At 42.8% G+C, this 19979-nt stretch overlaps 1 protein-coding gene across 1 annotated transcript in view; it reads left to right on the forward strand.

The window, feature by feature from the left end:
* The window catches only part of LOC103607302 (sorting nexin-29), a gene marked incomplete at its 3' end in the record, with an annotated part of 379169 nt that overhangs the window by 174217 nt on the left and 184973 nt on the right, over positions 1–19979 (forward strand). Inside the window, exon 14 of the mRNA XM_008591823.1 lies at positions 9781–9863. Within this exon, the coding sequence (XP_008590045.1) occupies positions 9781–9863 (83 nt within the window). The remainder of the gene's footprint in view (positions 1–9780; positions 9864–19979) is intronic.

Raw genomic sequence — 19979 nt, forward strand, 5'->3', positions numbered from 1 at the left:
ATGTTAATCATAGAAAGTGGAATGGTGGTTGCCAGGGGCTGGAGGAGGGAGGAATAAAGAGTTGTTTAATGGGTGGAGTTTGTTTTGTAAGATGAAAAATGTTTTAAGATGGTAAATCTTATGTGTATTTTACCATGACTTAAAAAAAATAAAAAAAGAAAAGAGAAAAAAGAAGGTAAAGGAATATTAAAGTCTGCTCTGTTAGAAGTTGACTTTGTCACTTAACTTTTTGTGCCCTCTGCCTGTATTATGGACCGTCATGTCAGGAGATGCCTCCTGGATAGTCTTCTAGACAGGCAAGATGTTTTACATAGCGCTGTCTCCTCCTCTCTAACTTAATCTTCTTCTGTTAAATAAGATTTTAAAATTTTAATTTAAATATAGTAAAAAACCACTTTTTAAAGATATACAGTTCTATGAGTTTTAACACATGTACAGGTTCATGTCATGCCACACTATGGTTTTAATATGTCTCCCCCACAAAATTCAGGTGTTAAAACTTACTGGCCAATTGTGATAGTATTAACAGGTAGGGCCTTTAAGAGTTGATCAGGCCATGAAAGCTTCTCCATCTTGAGTGGAATTAAGGCCCGTGTAAAAGAGGCATCATGCAGGGTTAGGTTCCTTGTCTTCTGCCTTCTACCATGTAAGGACATAGTATTCCTCTCCTCTGGAGGACGCAGCCTCAAGGTGCCATATTGGAAGCAAAGAGCAACCGTCACCAGACAACTGCACCTGCTCTTGCCTTGATCTTGGACTTCCCAGTCTCCAGAATCATGAGAAAAGAAATTTCTCTTCTTTATAAATTTCTCAGTCTCAGGTATTTTGTTTTAGCAGCACAAATGGGCTTAGATACCCTGCTACCACCATCAGGATACAGAAAAGTTTTACCACCTCAAAAAATTCTCTTATGCTGCCCCTTTATAGTCAAATCCCCCCTGAAGCTTTGGCTACCATTCATCTGTCCTCCACCCCGTAGCTTTGCCTTTTCTGGAAGGTCATATACATTAAATCGTATAGTATTAAAATAGTGAGACTGGCTGCTTTCATTTTTTGTAATGTTTTTGAGATTCATCCAGTGGTAGCATCTGTTAATGTCCCTCTTTGTTAGTGCGTGGTATTCCGCTGGATGGACATATCATGGTTAGTTAGTTCACCTGTTTAATGACATTTGAGTTGTTTCCAGTTTTTGGTAATTGTGAATAATGTTGCTCTAAACACTTGTGTACAGCTTTTTTTTGTGAACCATAAAAGTTTGTTTCTTCAGGAAAAATACCCAGAAATAAGATTGCTGGGTAATATGGCATGTGTATGTTTAACTTTATAAAAAAACAAACAAACAAACAAAAAAACCCGTTGTGCTGTTTTTCCCAGAGTGGCTGAACTATTTTACATTCCCATCACCAATGCATGAGAATTTCAGTTGCTCCACATTCTCCCCAGCATCTAGTATTGTCCTTAAAAGCCTTTTTTAGCCATTTGAATAGGTTTGTGTAGTGGCATCTCTTTGTGATTTTGATTTGTATTTTGATAATGACCAATGATTTTGAATATGTTTTCATGTGCTTATTTACTGTTTGTATATCCTCTTTGGTGAAATATGTCTGTCCAAATCTTTTGCCCCTCTCCCTTTTTTATTTTTAAGTTTTGAGAGTTATTTACGTATGTTGGATACAGTCCTTTATTGCCTATACAATTTGTAAATACTTTCTCCAAGCCTGTAGCTTGTCTTTTCATGCTCTTAATATCTTTCACAGAGCAAATCTAATTTAACATCTTTTTCCTATTATTAATCATGCTTTTGATGTTATATCTAAAAACTCTTTGCTAACTCTAGGTTAGGCATAATTTTCTCCTGGGTCGTCTTCTAAACATCTTATAGGTTGTGTTTTACATTTGCGATCCATTTTTTTAATCCAATCTGAGTTAATATTTATCTAAGGTGTGAGGTATTGATTGAAGTTTATTTTTCTACTGATGAATGTCTAATTGTTCCAAAACCATGTGTTGAAAAGACTGTCCTTTCTCCTAAATTGCCTTGTACCTTTGTCAAAAACTACTTCACCTTGTTTGTGTGGGTTTATTCCTTGACTCTTTGTTCTATTGGTCTTTGTCTATCATTTTGCCTATACTACATTGCCTTGATTGCTGTAGCTTTATACTAAATCTTAAAATTAGGCAGTATGACTTCTCCTACTTTGTGCTTTTTCAAAAATGATTTTTGCTATTATAGTTTGTTTGTCTTTCCATGTGAATTTTAGAATTAGCTAGTCTATACCTACAAAAAAAAATCTTGCATGGGTTTTGATTGGGCTTGTAATAAATCTATAGGTCTTTCTGAGGATAATTGACATCTTAATTATTTTTAGTCTCCCAAGCCATGAATCAGATCTCTTCATGTATTTAGTTCTTTGATTTCTTTCATCAGTGTTTCATAGTTTTCAGCATACAGATCCTGAACACATTGTCGTAGATTTTTACCCATATATTTCATTTTTTAGAGCTATTATAAATTATTCTTTTTATAAATTTGCTTTCCAAATGTTCATTGGTAGTGCATAAAAATACAGTTATCTTTTATATTCAACCTTGTATCCTGTGACCTTGAAAAACTCACTTTTCTATGGCCTTTTAAAATAGATTCTTGGGATTTTTCTATGCAGACAATCATCTCATTTGTGAATAGGAACAGTTTATTTTTTCTTTCCAGTGTGTATCTTTTTCTTTTTGGAGGGGGAGGGGCTTATTTCACTGGGTAGAACCTCCAGTAGTCTGCTGAATTGGAGTGGTGAGAGAATACTTCCTTGACTTGTTCTCAGTCTTAGGGGGAAAGCTTCAGTCTTTCACCACTGAGTGTGTTGTTAACTGTAGGGGTTTTTTTTTGGTATGTCGAACCTTACTCTTAATACATTTTTTTTTTTCAAGTGTGCTAGTAAAGTGTGTTGATGGAAAATATTTTTTCCTCCTATCATCCAGAAATGAGCACTGTTAACACTGTGGTATATATTTCCAATAGAAACATGAGGGTACTTAAAAAAAAGGTTCATGGAAAATGGAATGAAAAGATAATAGGGATCTTTCCATGAACTTTTTAAAGAACCCTTGCGTATACCTATGAATACATGTAGGGGGTTGTTAGAAATACACTTGGTGCTCTGCTGTGTTCACTTAATGGTATATTTGTGTAAATGTTCATCCATGTTAATAAACATATTCATCACAACTTTAACGGTTCCATAGTAGCCAACTATAGATGGATGCAGAATAATTTATCTGCCCACTCCTGTGTTGTCAACATTCTGTTTCCTTCTGTTATATTCACAATATGTTTGTGTACATGTTCTTGAGACACCTCATCCTTGTTTTCTGAGTAGTTTCCTAGAAGTGGAATTATTGGGTCAGAAGGTATACAGTTCTTGAGGCTGTGATTCATATTTCCTAAAGGTCACTCGTGACCAACTGCTTACATTTACGAGATGTCTGATGGGGTTGGTAGTGGAGCCTTGAACTTCTTAACCCTGGGAAAGTTTCTTAACCTCTCTGAGCAAAGCTAGCTGGTTAGGAGGATCTTGTTCACATTAGCACAAGAGCCTAACCAGCCAAGGATTCTGCAGACCCATGCTGACCAGCCCACATTTTCTCAGGGAGTCTCCCAAAGCTTTAAGTTTTCAGCTTCGTCATGTTGACTTAATTCCCTAAACTTATATGACACGATGTGAGACTTTGCAGTTAAAGGGGTTTAAATCCCAGGTTTGAGTGTGTGTGTGTCATTTGACTCTCCGAGCCTCAACTTTACCATCTTTAAAATGGGCACAGTAGAACCAACTTCATGATGTGTTGTTGATGATTCAGTAAGACTAAGTATGTGATAGAGAGGAGAAGGACATGGACTTGGAGAAGCTTAAGTAAATTGTGGCTCTGCCTTATACTGGCTGTGATTTTTTGGATAGTTCACTTAACCTCTCTGAGACTCAGTTTCTTCATCTGTAAAATGACGGTAATTAAAAAAATGGAGTAAATTACAACCTGTCTTGTAGGGTTGCTGTACAGATTAAATGAGAGCATGTCTGTAACACCCTGAACATTAAGTGCACCACTCAGAGGCAAATGCTTAGGTGTTGTAGATAGAAAAGTATATTTTTTATTAAACATGTAGGGATCTTTGTGAATGAGGACAGCTTTTACCTGTGAGAGGTCTTGGTACTGAGCTGCTTCTCACTAAGCTAGCAAGGAGAGATTTCAAGGAAGGCTTAAATACCTCAAATGCCCACCTCTGCTACAATCCTTGTGGGCAACACTTTTCTAACATATACTTAGTTCTTTTCCATGAAGATTTTTTTCTCCCAATTCTACGGGTCTGTGCTCAGTCCTAAAAAGCAGCTTTTCACAAGTTGTAGGGTTTGAGGGGTTAATAGGTGGCCAATGTGCATAAATATGTTGAAGGCTCTGAGAAGCCCTGGGAAGCTGGATTGAGGGGGAGAGAACATACCCAAGGTGATTTAGCCCACTCTTTCCTACCCTTATTTAACCTCCAGTCTGTCGTCCTCTTTCACCCTCAGAGCACTTTGTCATCCCGTGGACTATGGTTGGGAAATGCGGTTTAAAAATATCTTCTCTTTGGGCCAGCCCCATGGCTCACTCGGGAGAGTGCGGTGCTGGTAGCGCTGAGGCCGTGCGTTCGGATCCTATATAGGGATGGTCGGTGCACTCACTGGCTGAGCGTGGTACAGACCACACCATGCCGAGGGTTGCGATCCCCTTACCGGTCCCCCCCCCCAAAAAATATATATATATATAAAATCTTTTCCTTATACTTAAAGCAAAGATTCTCTTCCTTCAATCTCGGTTACTTGTGTACCACCGTCACGATCCTGTCATGCCTGTGTACCACCTGTAGTATTACAAGGGTACTTCAAAAAGTTCATGGAAAAGTAGAATTAAAAGATAATCCAAATCTTTCCATGAACTTTTTGAAGACCCCTTATATTTACTTAATTTTTTTTGTTAAAATCCACTCACTTTTGGAAGAACTTCTAGTAAAACTTCCAATAAAACTAGCTTATTTTAAAGGAAAGGGTTTTTTATATCACTGGAATAAATGTAAAACTAGTTATAAAAAAAAAATTAGAAGAAATGCCCAAGTATTAAAATAAAAAAAGTTTGAGCCTCTCAAATGATCTTGGGAACATATCACATTTGGGAGATTTTGGTTTAGTTCATTCTCTTTGTATTTTCCCCCCTTTCATTGAACACCGAGGAATTTGGACTCAAACACCCCACACAGTGGGAAGAACTGGACAAGTTTTAAGGAGGCAGTAGGGAGAGGGAGTTTCTACGAGCTGATCTTAGCAGGGTTGGATTCCACTGCCTTTGCTTAGACTGTGAAAGACAGAATCTGCCCGACTGAACTCCTACACCTGCTCCTTCTTGTCCTGGGTTTGCTTATTGTTGCTATTGTAGAGTAATAGCCAAGGGCACCCCAAAACTACACCTCCTTGTTTGAGGCAGATGTGTGAATTGCAGCTGAAAGACTGAATCCTTGGAAAGAACCCAGCTGTTGACAGATGGGTCATGGGCTGGTCACAGAGGGCAGGAGGTGCCCCAGCTACACCAGCTGCCAACACTGGGGTGGAGGCAGGGCAGCTGGTCAGACCCTCAAGGCATATGAATGGCTCATTTCATTGGAAGGTCTGAGCATTAACAGTTCTTTGCAACAACAGCACCCCCACCCCTGACTTTTCTAGACGGTTTTCCAGATAGAGTGGTAAGATTTGATTAAATCTGTTTGTTGCAAAAAGAGCCAGGGATGGTAGGGTGAGGTTCAGCTGAGCTGTGTAGACCCTAGAGCTAAGGAAGAGATAAGTTCCATGAGGTGGAGAAGACAGAGTTGCTCTAAGATACAAGTGACTGGGCACCACCTGGTTCAGCTGTCTCATCCTCATGGGTTCACGCGGTCACATTCCACCAGTGTAGATGGGGTAGGGAGACGAAGGAGGCCCTGCTCCATGGCTGCCTCATCATCCCTCTCCACATTTTCCTCAAGTTAAACAACTTTAAAAGACTAGGCAATGAAAGTGTTTTTGTTTTCAAATATTACTTTGTTATAGAAAATTAGAGAACATAGCTGAACAACCAAAAAAAAGTTAAAGGTAAAAGCCCTGTGACTTGACCACACAGTGATGAGTCTGGTTAATACCGCCTCTGCGTGTTGCCTTCTGGGCACTCACACTTGTCCTCTGCCCTGGTGATGTATAGTGAAAAGGTTGCACACCCAGACTTAGAAGGCTGACTGCCTGGGTGCAAGGTGGGTGCTGACACACCTAGAGCCTAAGGTCAGGTTTTGGTCTCGTCCGCTCACCTTGCCTCCCACCTCCTTAGGCTCACACGCTACTGGTGATGTGACTTGTCCTGCAGCTGAAGGACTGTCTCTATTGGGGTGGCCTTCAGCCATTATCCCTCTCTCTTTCATATGCACTTAGAGGATTTCTGAGGCCTTTCATAGTCAGCATGCATTTAATTAACTGACCAATTCCATTGTCTAATGAGCTGTCAAATAAAAGGCATTTTTACTTGACAATCATAAGAGAGATCTGTGTAATGAAAGAATGCTAAATTCTATATGGTTTCTCTGTCTACAAATTAAAGTCATGTTAGCGGGTTGCAAATTAGTTGTCCGAAGTCTGGGAGTTATTTTCTTGGGACTTTAACATGCTAAGTTAAAAAATCAAACAAACAAAAAACCTTTGGGAGGGGGGCGGGGCAAAAACTCTCTATTCTGCCACAGCCCCACGTCCCCTTCCCCACCTTGTTTTCTAGGTGGTTTGTTGTACTCCTTGGCATAGCCTGTCTGACAGCTGTGGTCATTTAAGTCTGTATTTCATCTTAAGAGGCACACTGTGGCGAAAGATTGTTATGAGCATCAGTTACAATAATGGGATTGATAGAATTATACACACGTTGTGCCCATATCCGTTTCTGGTTGCGATATTGCCCTATACTTAGATGAGATGTAACCATTGGGGGCAAGTGGGCTAAGGGTATATAGGAACTCTCAATATTATCTTTGTAACTTCCTGTGAATCTACAATTATTTTAAAAAAATTAAGAAACAAGAAGGGCTTGGTTGTCTCGGGGGGTCAGGAGCTAACAGTTGCCTCTTGGAGTGGTCAGTGCACCAGCCAGGTGTTTGAATTTTATTCAGAAGATACTTCAGCTATCCCAGAGACCTGGAAGTATTAATTTCCCATAAAAGGCAAACAAGTTCCTTGGTACAAAGATGGCTGGGGTGAATTTTTGGCTTCTGAAGGTGTTCATCTGGTGGTTTGATATATTCCCCATGACTTCTTATCATTTTGATGGAAGTCAGATTTATATTAAAAATCTTGGTTTTGTTGTGTTAGGTGTGATTTTTAGATGGAGTCTTAACACACCATTAAAAGATTGATTCAAACCAGAGGAAAAGTAGCCACCTGAAACATTTTAGCACTGGTCACAGCATGGAAGACACATAAGAAAGCCGAGGTGGCCTGTCTATTGGGAGCAGGTGAGATGACACCCGGCAGCCAAACGTTAACAAGACTCACCTGCCAGTCGGCCTGAGTGGAGCCTGCCTATTGGGCTTCTTGGAAAATGTCCAAGAACTGTTGTTAAAGTTATGCCATATAGAAATGCATATGGATGGCTTTCTTTCCTTAGATTTAAGGTAATATGTGACTTGAATTCACATGTGGAGATCTGGGATGAGTGATAAGCCTCTGGCTAAAGGAATCCAAGAAAACAGTCTGTACAATTCATTTCCCTCCCACAAACCTTTTCAGGGCTTGTTAGTTGTTTAGTTTCAACATCTGCTATTTGTATCACAGATGGAGAAAGTGCAGATACCTACAGAAACATTCAAGACAGGCTGTCTAGAACTAGGGGGATAATTAAGGGATTCCTTTGTGTATTGCCTTCTTTAAAGCTTCTGAAATAAATGTGGAGTTCTAGGTCATACCAAAGTAAATGGGAGTTTCTCCCTTGGATCCCGATGTTTTTTTTCCTGCCCAAAATACAGTGTAGAGAAGCAAAATACAAAGAAAGTGCTCTCTTTGAGGGCTGATATAGTCAGATGCATTGAAAACAGACATACAGAACTAGTGATGAGCAGTCCAAGTTTTTCAGCTAAGTAGATGTGTGGAATATCTGTACTAATAAATGCTATTTCCATCTGTCAGTAGACAGAGTCAGGCTTACTGTGGTGAGTTTTTACATGAGACAACCCAGTAGCAGAAAAATTTATAGTATGATGCTGTTTTATAAAGTGAACTCTGTGTAAGTAGATTGGGTTTGTAGTGATCACCTGAGCAAGCAGAGGGGCATGAAATGTTTGTGCCATGCTTTTACCACTGTTTGCCAAGGGGAAAGGGTAGTGGAGCAGAAAACGGAAAAAACCTCAATGAAATAAAACAAAGGAGCATGGAAGATGTTTCATCCATTTAAAATTTAGGGTATGTATGCGCACCTAGAGAGAAGTATCATAGGATGGATATAAAAAATGTTAATGGAGTTTATTTAAAAGTGTTGGGTTTTAAGCCAATTTTTACATTCTGTCTAAATGTGTTCTGCTTATTTTGCGATAAGCATTTTTATTTTTATAATCATAGAAGAAACCCAATCTTCAGCTCTTTTTATTGTGAGGAAAGAAAAAAATATTCTAGCATGTGTAAAGGCACTCAGGCTGGAGACCTGGGATGGGGGAAAGTGGGCAAAAACAGACAATGTGGAAGAACCACCTCTCTCTGGTGTGACTGGTGAGAAACCAAGTTTGGATCTCAAAGGAGACAGAGAAAGGCTCTTGGGGACCTTGGGGGCAGAGAGACGTGGGTTTACATCTTGAAAGTGTATCATACTGGTTATCTTGGCCATGTGATCTTGGTCAGAGACCTTATCTGTGCAACTCCTCTCCTTTGGAATGGGGAGAATGCTGCGGGGTCATCGTGCATTTTCCACTGAATGCAGAAATGGATGAATGGATGCAGGCATGCATGTTTGATTCAATGAGGTGACATGTGTGAGGTCTAAGCTATGTGGTAAATACCCAACAGATGGCAGCTCCCCCCATGCCGGTCCTCATGTTCCAGCCTCAGCCACTGTACCTGGGGAGTGAATTCAGGTGGGGCTTGTCATGGCTTGGGTTCTCTGTTCCATTGTACTGTTTTATGTGGAGGTAGATGTGGACTTGATTAACTGCTTCTCTTCTTTATGCCTCAGTTTCGTCATTTATAAGGTGGGGGTTATGTGCCTTGGAAAGATTCAATGTGGTGATACATAAACACTTGACATCATGCCTAGCAAATGTGTTAGTGCCTTGGAAAGATTCAGTGAGGTGATATATAAACACTTGACATCATGCCTAGCAAACAGTAAGTGTTTAATACATGTAGCACTTAATAAAATTAAGAGTATTTCCCAGGGTGAATACACAGTATTTAGTGTGTGCTTCTGTAAGTGGAGAGAATATTAGAGTGCCTGACACTGACTAGACACAGCATGTATCAGCATTCTTAGTTTGTGGACACTGAAACCAGTGTTATATCTCCATCATGAAAGAACAGTTCTTGAAAGTGTTCTAACAAACGTGCCCTTGGTAACAGCTGTTTCCAGTGATGATCTCTGAAACAATATATTAATAGTTCTATGATACAAATTGTGTGCTTCTCTTTACCTATATCCCCCCACCCCTTGCCTTGGGTCTAAATTGCTAATTTTAAAATATATTTTTTAACATTCTTATACTTGCAGAGAAAACGAGGTGCTCAAAGTCCAGCTGAAGAAATATGTAGGAGCTGTCCAGATGCTGAAAAGAGAAGGTCAAACATCGGAAGGTGAGGGGAGACTGAGCCCGGGTGGGGAGGGGCTGAGCTTTACTCAACATGATAAGTACATATGTGGATGAATTAGAAAAATGGTCCTGGTCAGGGCTCGAGAAAACTAATCAGATGGGAAACCCTGCTTTGTGTTCTTGCTGAACGTATGACTGGTATTGTAAGATTCACTTGCTAGACTGTCATTAGCAATAGTCATATCAATTTGTATACTTAGGGAATTTTATGTTTAGAGTCTTGAGATACTTGCAAGGTAGTGAACCTTGTGGCATAAGTCACATGAGGCCAGGGGTGTAAGCCACAGAATGCCAAAATGGTGAAGAATCAGAGCTCCAGACTCTGACCAGGTTCCAACTCCAGCTCTGGGTAAGTTTCTTAATCTCTCCATAGCTCAGGGGTTAGTTGACAGCACCCGCCTCATGATGCAATCCATGTAGACATTGTAGCATAATGCCTACTATAGAGTTAATACTGCATAAATTTTAGCTATTGTTATTGTCATTATTAATCAGAAGTACAAGTAAACTGAAAAATGATTACTTGGTGAAGACCTCACTGAGGTGGTGCCATATGTTTCTCCTCTCTGTACGTTGGCTACCTGTCATGAATCTCCTAAAATGTTGCTCAGGTCAGCCTAAAGAAGGCATTTTTAGCTTGGGCAACATGTCTTGTAACCTCCAGCCAACTGAGCGTAATGACATTTTCTTACAGAAAGATGAACTTTTGGAGTGTGGACATTTTAAAGAGGGCAGATGCTCCACACTCATAGGTCTGGGGAGTCAGCCAGACCTGCGTTTGAATTCAGCTCACCTACTATCTTTTGAATTTTTGGAATTATTTTCCCATCTGTACGAGGAAGCATCATACCAGCGTCATGAGGTCACTGTGAGGATTTACCAAAACAATGAACACAAGGTTTCCAGTATGGTACCTGTCATACAATAAATGGTTGTTATTTTTCTATGTGATGGAGACAGTATTGGAATCTGGCTATGGCTTACACAGTGGTATTATAAAGATATGAATTTTCTTTGAAGCCTGTGTATTTCTCATGGTCTTTGACCAGGATCAGCATGCTGGTGATGTTTTTTTTTTTTTTCCTTTTTGTCTTTTTTACTGACCGGTAACGGGATCGCAACCCTCGGTGTCGCGCCTGTACCGGGGACCGGCAACGGGATCGCAACCCTCGGTGTTGCGCCCGCACCGCACTCAGCCAGTGAGCGGGAACCGGTCTCCACATGGGATCCGAACCCTCGGCGGGAGCGCCGCCGCGCTCCCAAGCGGCACACTCTCCAGTGCGCCACCGGGCCGGCCCCGCTGGTGATGTTTTTTTGATAATATGCCTTGCTTCATTCATATTTGGTCTGTAAACCTTATCAGTCTGGGGGTTATCAGTGCAGAATTAATCACATCTTTCTCTGTGGGCTCATTGCCCTTTTCTTACAGATATTGCTGTTATGGCCCTGAATTCATTTCGTTACGTGGAGTTATGTTTATCCTGGTCTACCGACTTTTCACCTCTCATCACTGTTTCCCTAGAAACTGGCTTTTTTAGTTTTGAATGAATAGTGTGTGTCTAGCCCTTTACTCTTTTCTAGCAGATTCAAGTGTACTCTCATTTGACTCAGTAACCTTGTGATAAGTGTGTATTTTTCCTTTATTTTAAAAAGCTTGTTATTGGAGGCTCAGGAGATTTTAACAGGTTGGGACATGTATCTGGGATGGAAATGAACTCAGACCATTTTCTTCCAAATCCTTTGTTCTTTGCCTTATAGAGTTTTTAAACTTTAGTGTGCACAGGCATTACCTGGAGAACCTATTAAATATGCCTCTTCCCAGGACCATGCCTCTGGGAGTTGTTTCAGTGGGTCTAGGATGGGGCCCTAGATTTGCACCTCTAGATATGTGACTCTAATGCAGGTGACCTGTGGACTACGCTGCCACCTTTTGAGAAATCTACACTTTACATAGAACTTTGTTTTGGTGCAATAAAATTAAACCTGAGGGGTGGGGGGAAACACCACTGGGCTCGCTTTTGATTTGAAAACTTTAAACTATAAAATGCAATTCAGAGTAGGAGAATTTTGGGTGTGATTCTTCCCAAATGGGCACACACAACCTATAATGTACAGAATGGTCTCTTAGGGCAGCTGAAGTTCCATATCACAAGATCCAGCCTGAATGCTCTGAACCATAGCTGGATGTGAGCTTTTTCAGGATGTCATGTAATCACCCTTAAATGGATCGGAGCAGAGATAATTAAGCATGTTCCACTGCTCCACATAGCTGCAGTCCCTTATACTCTTCTGTACTGTGTGATTTAAGACCATGGCATCTTATCTGTGAGTCCTTTTTCAGTGGAAGGTTTTTATGAAAACCCTCAAGTGTACCGGATGCTCTGTTTTTATTATATAAGTCCTGCAATTCACTTCTCTTCACAAATATAAGTGAGCACAGCTATCTTCCAGGCACCATGAAAAGCCTTATTAAAAGGCAACTCTTTCAAAAATTGCACTTTGGCCTCCTTTCAAGAACTTTGATCTAATTTCAAGTGATGTGTCATCTGTTACTTAAAGAAATTGACTCATTCCTCAACCCCAACTAGTTGCTGCCTCAGTTTGTTGAAAGCCATTGAGTATGACTGGCCAGGCTGTGGGGTCTCTGGGATTTGGAGGCTCTGGGACAGGGAGAGGCTGGAGAGGGAGAGAGTCCTTTCTTGATCCCTGATTTCCTTGGCTTCTGGTGTTGGGGGATGGAGATGACTTCTAGCTTCCCAAATTCTAGGTGGGAATTTAGGACACATTTTCCACAATAAAAGCCTTTGAGTTTGAGGATATGAAGATTCTTTTTATCTTTTGGCAAGAAATTGTTTATGAAATTGAGCCCATCAGTAGGAAAAAGAGTGGAAAATTGTATAAGCCCCAAATGCCTTCAGGGTTGAATAGATTCCTGAGGGCTATTCTGAAATCTTTACCTTTGTTATTACATTTTTATTGTGGAAAAATACCTCCAGCATGTTTTAAAAAAAAAAAATACTTAAAGTGAACTTTTAGAATAGATTGTTAAAAATCTATAATTTTATAGATATCAAATTTCAGATTCTCACCCTCTTTTTTTTTTTTTTTTAAGACTGATCTAGTCCTTCCAAGAAAATCATGACTTAACCAGCAAAATATGGAGTAGAATTTTGGGTGGCTTCATTATCTAATTGAAAGATTTCTTTCCTAATGTGGTCCAGAATGAGGTTGGGGAAGTGCTATTTTCCCTTGGTAAGGTCGGAAGACTTGCCATAAGCTTGTGCCTCCACTGATGTTTGTGGATTTCTCTCGTCCTCGAGCAGGTTGTCTCTGTGCTCTTCTAACATAGAGCTGTTGGGTAGACCAGAAGGCCCACACCTGGTGTTCAGGCCTATCCTGCCTCTGGGCTAATCAGCTTGAGAAAGGAGGGGTCTCACCTGTTGTTTCCTTGGTGGGTCAGAAAAGGAGGAATGAGTTGGGTGTTAAGATGTTCAGTGGCATCAGGCCTGACAGTGACGTGTCCATCACTTGGAGAGGGAGGGCTCTCTAGGCCTGGGTAAACCTTCACATGGAGAGTGAACTCTGGCTCTTTACATGGCCCTTTTCCTTTTTCCAGCTTGTGGTTCATTCTCAGGAGCACTGGTTCTGTTGGATATTAGTTAGTGTTGAGAGAGGGCAGCTATCACATGAGATACTTATATATTATGTGCTTATCACATAACAAGTGGTCAGCAAATGATGACCTTGTTTCACCTTAAAGATCATGGTTAATCGTGGCTCTTCTCTCTCCCCTTCATGTTCTATATAAGAAGTAGATGAGGAATCAGACAAATAGTGATGAAAATAACATTTTCATTACTGACAGTCGATTGGAAACTCTAGCTGGGCCAGAGCCACACTCCCTGATGTGCTGCCTTGTGGGTCTAGACCCAGGAACCTCTCTTGTGAGGCTTTGTTGGGTCTTTAGAATTACTTTCCATCCTTTGGGCACCAGAGAGGAAGAGAGTCCATGGGGGCAGTTTGCTTTTTAACACACCAACTCCTCCTAATTGAGAATCTCACCAGTTAGGGACGAGTTGGGGAGTGAGTCTGCATCATTAAGGCTGACGTCTCCTGATGGAAACATGGCCTGTGGATGTGCTAAAAGCTGTGATGACTGGAGCTGTGGAGATGGATCCTGAGCGAGCTATAGGGCAGCATTGATGTTTACTGAGTACAGAACTTCTCTGTTGCATCTGACCATCTGCCAGCAGAAGGAAGGCTGTTCTGCCTGTGGCCGTGCATCTGTCCCCAGTGGTTTCACTTCATCCTCATCCCTGCATGTGTCTCCAGGAAAATGGCTGTCTTGGCCAAGTGCATTTGGGAAACATTGCATGCTACCCTTTCTTTCTTTTTTTTGTCAGCCGGCAGGCTTGGGGATCTGAACTCTTGACCTTGGTGTTATCAGCAGCATGCTCTACTGAGTGAGCTAAATGGCCAGCCCCCTGTTCTTCTTGCATGTCATGATAGACGTTAGTAGATTAGTGACTTCTGTGATAAAGACACTGAAGACTCCTTTGGGCAACTTTGAGGCCATGTGACTTTCTGTGCCTCAGCATCTGTCTTTGTAAAATGAGAATTGTAATAGTGCTGTCCTCATGAGGGTTTGGGGGAAGATGAGATGAATTAATACATGGAAAATGCTTAGAATAGTGCCTGGCGCATAGTAGACACTCAGCAAATGTTAGCAATTATTATTATTTGAGCTATCTCATTTTACCTCTCAGAGCCTCTTTATACAATCATAAAATTACGATTAAAATAATATATCATATGTTGCTGTCATAAGGATTAAATGTTAAATGACATAGTTCAGATAATATGTAGCAGGGGAGGCGGGTTTCTCTGATGTTCCCCTAGCAGGAATGTTCTTATGAAGATGTTGCTGCAGAACAGAACCTTGCTAGATGTTGGGCTTCTCCTGGACTCTCCTGAGGAGCATTCATTCAAATGAGAATGGGGGGCTGAGCCTGTGGAGCACTCGGGAGAGTGCGGTGCTGGGAGTGCAGCAGCGCTCCAGCCGCCGGTTCGGATCCTATATAGGGATGACTGGTGCGCTCACAGCACTCACTGGCTGAGTGCGGTGCGGCCGGTCTCAAAAAGGACAAAAACAAAACAAAACGAAACAAAACAAATGAGAATGGGAGCTTACTTTTTGTACTAAAAGAAAGCAGCAGCCGAACTTGAAATTCAGGTGGACATGGGTCTGTCCCTGTCACATGGCTTGAGTCAGCTCCCCTGTCTGCCTGTGCATAGTGTGTATCTTGTGGCCTCCACAGTTGCTCCAATTTTCATTTGATCCGTGTCCTCACTGTCAGTCCTGAGTTGTAGGTGGGGCTCCATCCTGTGCTCTGCACTTGATCTTGGCTGGCTGGCTATAGCTGGATCTCAGGACTTTAGTATACAGTCAACAAGCATCCTTTCCTTCCTGGTGGGCCTGGGAGGCTGGGGCTGCTGTAGCCAGCTTGTCTCCATGTGGAGCCTGGGAATGAATCACACAGAAAGGGGAACTGAGAGGCAGAGAGGAACTGAGTTCTGATCATGTCCTTTGGGCCCCTGAATCCAGCCGTGCCTGATGTGACAGTCCAGCACAGAACTTTTTGGTGATTTTGAAAAAAAGCCTCCCCTGTCCCTAATTTCAAGCTTGAGTGGGATTTCTGTTGCTCCTGTGCTTCCTAGCAAACTGTTACATCGGTAGGGGCTCATCCTGGCTTTGTAAAGGATCTGATTTCTCTGGAATCTGTGTCTTTCCAGGTACGCAGTGGCGGCTCCTGTGTGGTGAGGCTCTTCTTCCTGCTTTCCCTCTTACTAGGTACACTCCAGTCATCATCTGTCCTAACCATGCAGTCCTGTTCTGTAGTGATGGATTTTAAAGCTGCGGGCTTCGTCAGTATCTCTAGCTAAAGAACCTGCCGCAGGCTCAGGGAGAAGGGGAGGAGAAGTGGCCTAGTGCTGGTGGCAGTCAGAGTAATCGGCAGTGAGGGTGGGAGATGGAGTGGGAGGAACCTGACAGATGAGGGAGGCTTAGGAGCAATTTTAAAAGTTCTAAGAAACAAAAGAAGCAAAACATTGGAAAGTCACCAGCCTCTCTCTATGTTTTGTCTTTGCTGGAGTGTGGTATGCTCAGTGATACCTGGTTCCACACCTGCGTGTGCTTCGTGCTCTCACTGGGCTGTCAGTTTCCCTGAACTGCCAGAAAATGGGGCAAGGCAATCTAGACGCCTGACTCTGTGAAGATGGACAGTCATGGGCTAGATGATTCCTGAAGCCTATACTGTTCCAGGGGAACATGTAGCCTCATTTTCTATTCTGCAGCTTGAATCCTGCAGACTTTGGGACAGCTCCACTTGTGTGGCCTGCGGTTTCACCCCCAGTGTGCACAGAGACAAAGATGTCTTTGTTTGAGTCCGGCTTCTTAGGGTTGCAAAGAAGAGGAATACACCAAAGCTCTGTGTGTGTGTGTGTGTGTGTGTGTGTGTGTTTCTGTGTGTCTGTCTCCTGACTCCAGTGGGATAAACATGGAACCTCGTAGAAACATAAATCAAATCCCATCACTCCACTGTTTAAAACCCTTTCATGGTCTTCCAGTCCAGATGTTCTGATGATGGCCTTCAGTGCTTGGTGTGATTTGGCTCTTCCCTAAGTTCCAACCTCATCTCCTACCACCCTCCCCTGCCTCCACCCCAGCCACACTGGCCTTCAGGCTGTTCCTCAAATGTGCCAGGCTGCTTCCTACCTCAGGACCTATGCACTTGCTGCCCCACTGCTGGGATTCTCTTCCCCCGACCTCCGCAGGTCTCTGTTGAGATGTCACCTCCTCCTGACCACCCTGTCTTACGGTGTGCCCTCTGCCTCATTCTTTCTCCCATCACTGCCTTTTGTATCCACTGCAGTACTTATCATACCTCAGAATACCTTGCCTGCTTACTCCATTACTTGTTTACTGTGTATTCCACCCTGCACTATGTAGTGAACAAGAGCATGGGCCTTGCCTGATTTTCTCGAAATGACTCCTACAGTGTTTGATCCCTGGCGTGGGCTCCATAAATATTTGTAACATGAATGAATACAGATCTAATAGGAGCCATTGCAGGATCTAGCCTCATGGCATTTAGGTGACTCCAGATCTCTTGCAGCTGTGGAGAGCTTAGCAGCAGACAAGTTTGTGGATCGTCATTCTTGTGCCACACAAGCGATGTGCTGTATCCCCCATGTAACTGGTCTTCTGTTGTACCTACAACCAGATCCTTCTGATCACATGTAGTTTCTGCTCCGTGTGACCACAATTAACACTTGACTTTGACTCTGCCATGATTTAGTCATTCAGAGCTCTCTTGATTGTAAGAGTTGTAAAATCCAATTTAATCTGGCTTAAGCAAAAAAAAAGGAAGTCCAGGAATATCTGCGGGTTTGGTGCAGGGGCTCAAGTATCATCAGTTGTTTTTTTCCCCATTTCTCTGCTCTTTTCCCCCCCCCCCGCCCCCACTATTGGCAGTGATGTGCTGGTAAATGTTTAACAACCAGTTCTCTGGTTAAAAAAAAAAAGGCCCTGCTTTACAGCGTTTGCTGATTTCCATGGTGTAAATGCTCCCGCTGTGGCTGGTGTCAAACTGCCAATACGATGTCACTGAACGCAGTGATGGGAAGTGGCCTGCACAGTGGGCCCCGTAAGCTGGTGTGCATCAGCCCTGCCCCCGCTGCGTTTGCTCCATTTTCAGCCAGGTGTTCTCCTTGTGCTGGCGAGAGGTGGTGAGAGGCTGCAGCAGCTGGATGTGCAGTCCTCCCAGCAACCCTAGTAGAAGAGAGGGTTTCTCTTCTCTGCTAGTTTTGTGAGCTGCGACACCATCTTTTCACCCTGTAGAGCAGGGTTCTCAATATGGGCTGCTTCTTGAGTCACCTGGGGGGGTTTTAAAGTCCTAGTGCTTGGCCCCACCCAGACCCATTCACTCAGAAGTGGGAGCCAGGCATGAGGATTTTTTAAAAAAGCCAACATGCAGGTTGGAGTGCAGTGGTCAGAACCACTTTCTCGGAGGCTGTCACTTTTGAATTAATGAAGTTCAAGGTCAGCAAATACTCCACAATATGCCAACACTCTGATTCTTGGTCAGTGTTAGACATCTCAAATTAATCAAGGTTACATTTTTCTTTTCTTTCTTTCTTTCTTTTTTTTAATGTTACGTTTTTCTACTTAAATCCGGATTTGGCCTCAGGATTTGTCTCTCCTAATAGGTACCACCAGGTAGGAAGACCAGGGAGGCTCCCTGCGCAAGTTAACAGTGTTTTTACTGTGCCCCCACCTCTGGCTCCCCGCAGGGATCCGCAGTGGGTGAAAATGATACTCACCTCCATTTCTCTAACCTTCGTGGTCCACTGGGATGTGGCCCTTCTCCTCTGTGTCCAGTGTCCTTAGTCACGTGTCTTGTCGTGTGCTCCCATCCTGACCTCGTATGACTCTCACACTCTGCTTGTCCAATTTCCTCTTGTAGAAATGCCATTTCCCTTATTCGTTCAGGCCAGATGTTGCATTTATCATAACATCCAGCTCTTCTCTTGTCACTTTAAGGAAATCTCATCATGCTGATCTTTCAGTTTCTTAAACTCCTGTGACACTTACTATGAGCAATAACCGAAGTCTGGCTTTTTACTGTGTGCTATCATGAGTTACTGTGTGATCATGTCTTGTGTGTGTGTTTGTCCACTCTGCCAGATTGTGTCAACACAAAAGGAGGATGATCTGTGACTTAGACACTTTTTTTGCTTGACCAAGTACAATAGGTGCTTAATAAAAGCTTATTGCTAGACTCTATTCAACTTAACGTCAGGAGTGATTTCAGAGTAACAGAGAAGTTGATGTAAGTGGGAACAGCATCCTCTGAGAAGGAAGAAGTCTGGGGAAGCACTGTCACATACTGTTTCCAGAAGAGACGCATACCACTCTGCTCACATTCCACTGGCGAAAACTAGTTGTGTAGTCCCACCTAGATGCACAGGAGGCTGGGAAGTGTTGTCTGGCCGGTAAGCCACTTTCCAGCAAGAATTCTGTCCAGCGGAAGGGAACATTGAGTTTTGCCAGCCAGCTGGCCTGCTGTGCTGTCCCTGCCAGGGCACTCGTTTGATGCACGTGCTTTCCATCTTCTAACTGGTGTGTGTGGCTCTTAGAAAGAGACATCATGCCTGAGATGTTTTGAGGTTTGTGCTCTGAGAGTCTCAGAAGCATTGCCTTGTAGGTTGTGAGGGTCGGCAGTAGAGAGTGTCCAGGAATATGTTAAAGACATGTCTGTCAAAAACACCAAGTCTCTTGTCACTTGTTTACTTCTGCAGTTATAGAGAAACTTGCACTACTCAGTTGCACCTTGGAAATGTGCTTAGTTTTCGTAGGGGCTGTTAGAAGTTCTAAAATCATTCTGTCTTTCAAGGCCTATCATGGTGCTGTTTATATCACAGGTACAGTTGCAATGGAGGGACCATGTTGTAACTACCCCTTTGTCAGGCGCTTCTGGCTTCCCTTACAAATCTGGGCTTATGGATGGGAAGAGAGGGGCTTTACTCCCCTGTTATATAAATCTAGTTATTGTCTGAGCAATGGGACAAACAGACAGGTATTCCCTGTGAAACTCACAGGCTCTAGCTGGGTGAAGTTCTAGGACTCAGTCGTGGTTTGGATACTGGAGAGAGGAAGGGCAGAGTGTGGACCTCGCTGCAGGATTCCAAGTCTGGAAATGGGGGGTGTGAACAGAGACAAGGAAGCTGGGGGAGTTCTATGGATCAGGGGCAGGGGCAGGTTCTGTGTTATTCTTGTCCCCCCTGACTGTGAACAGCCATTGGTGCTGACGCTGCAGAGGTGAGTACTGATCCTTCTCAAGCCACACACAATCAAGAAGCCCCTTTGCATGATTCAGAGTTTGAATGACCTCCTATTGTCCTCTCACTCTCGTGCTTGGGCCTGTTCTTTCCGTGGGGAGCAGACCATGACGGAGCTTGGAGACTCTATGGCCTGGCCCCAAGTGCTATCTCCCTCATGTCTAACTCCTCTGTAGTGTCACCAGGACCACTTGGGATA

Source organism: Galeopterus variegatus, unplaced genomic scaffold, assembly GCF_000696425.1.
Source record: "Galeopterus variegatus unplaced genomic scaffold, G_variegatus-3.0.2 Scaffold150, whole genome shotgun sequence".
In the NCBI taxonomy this organism is placed as follows: Eukaryota; Metazoa; Chordata; class Mammalia; order Dermoptera; family Cynocephalidae; genus Galeopterus; species Galeopterus variegatus.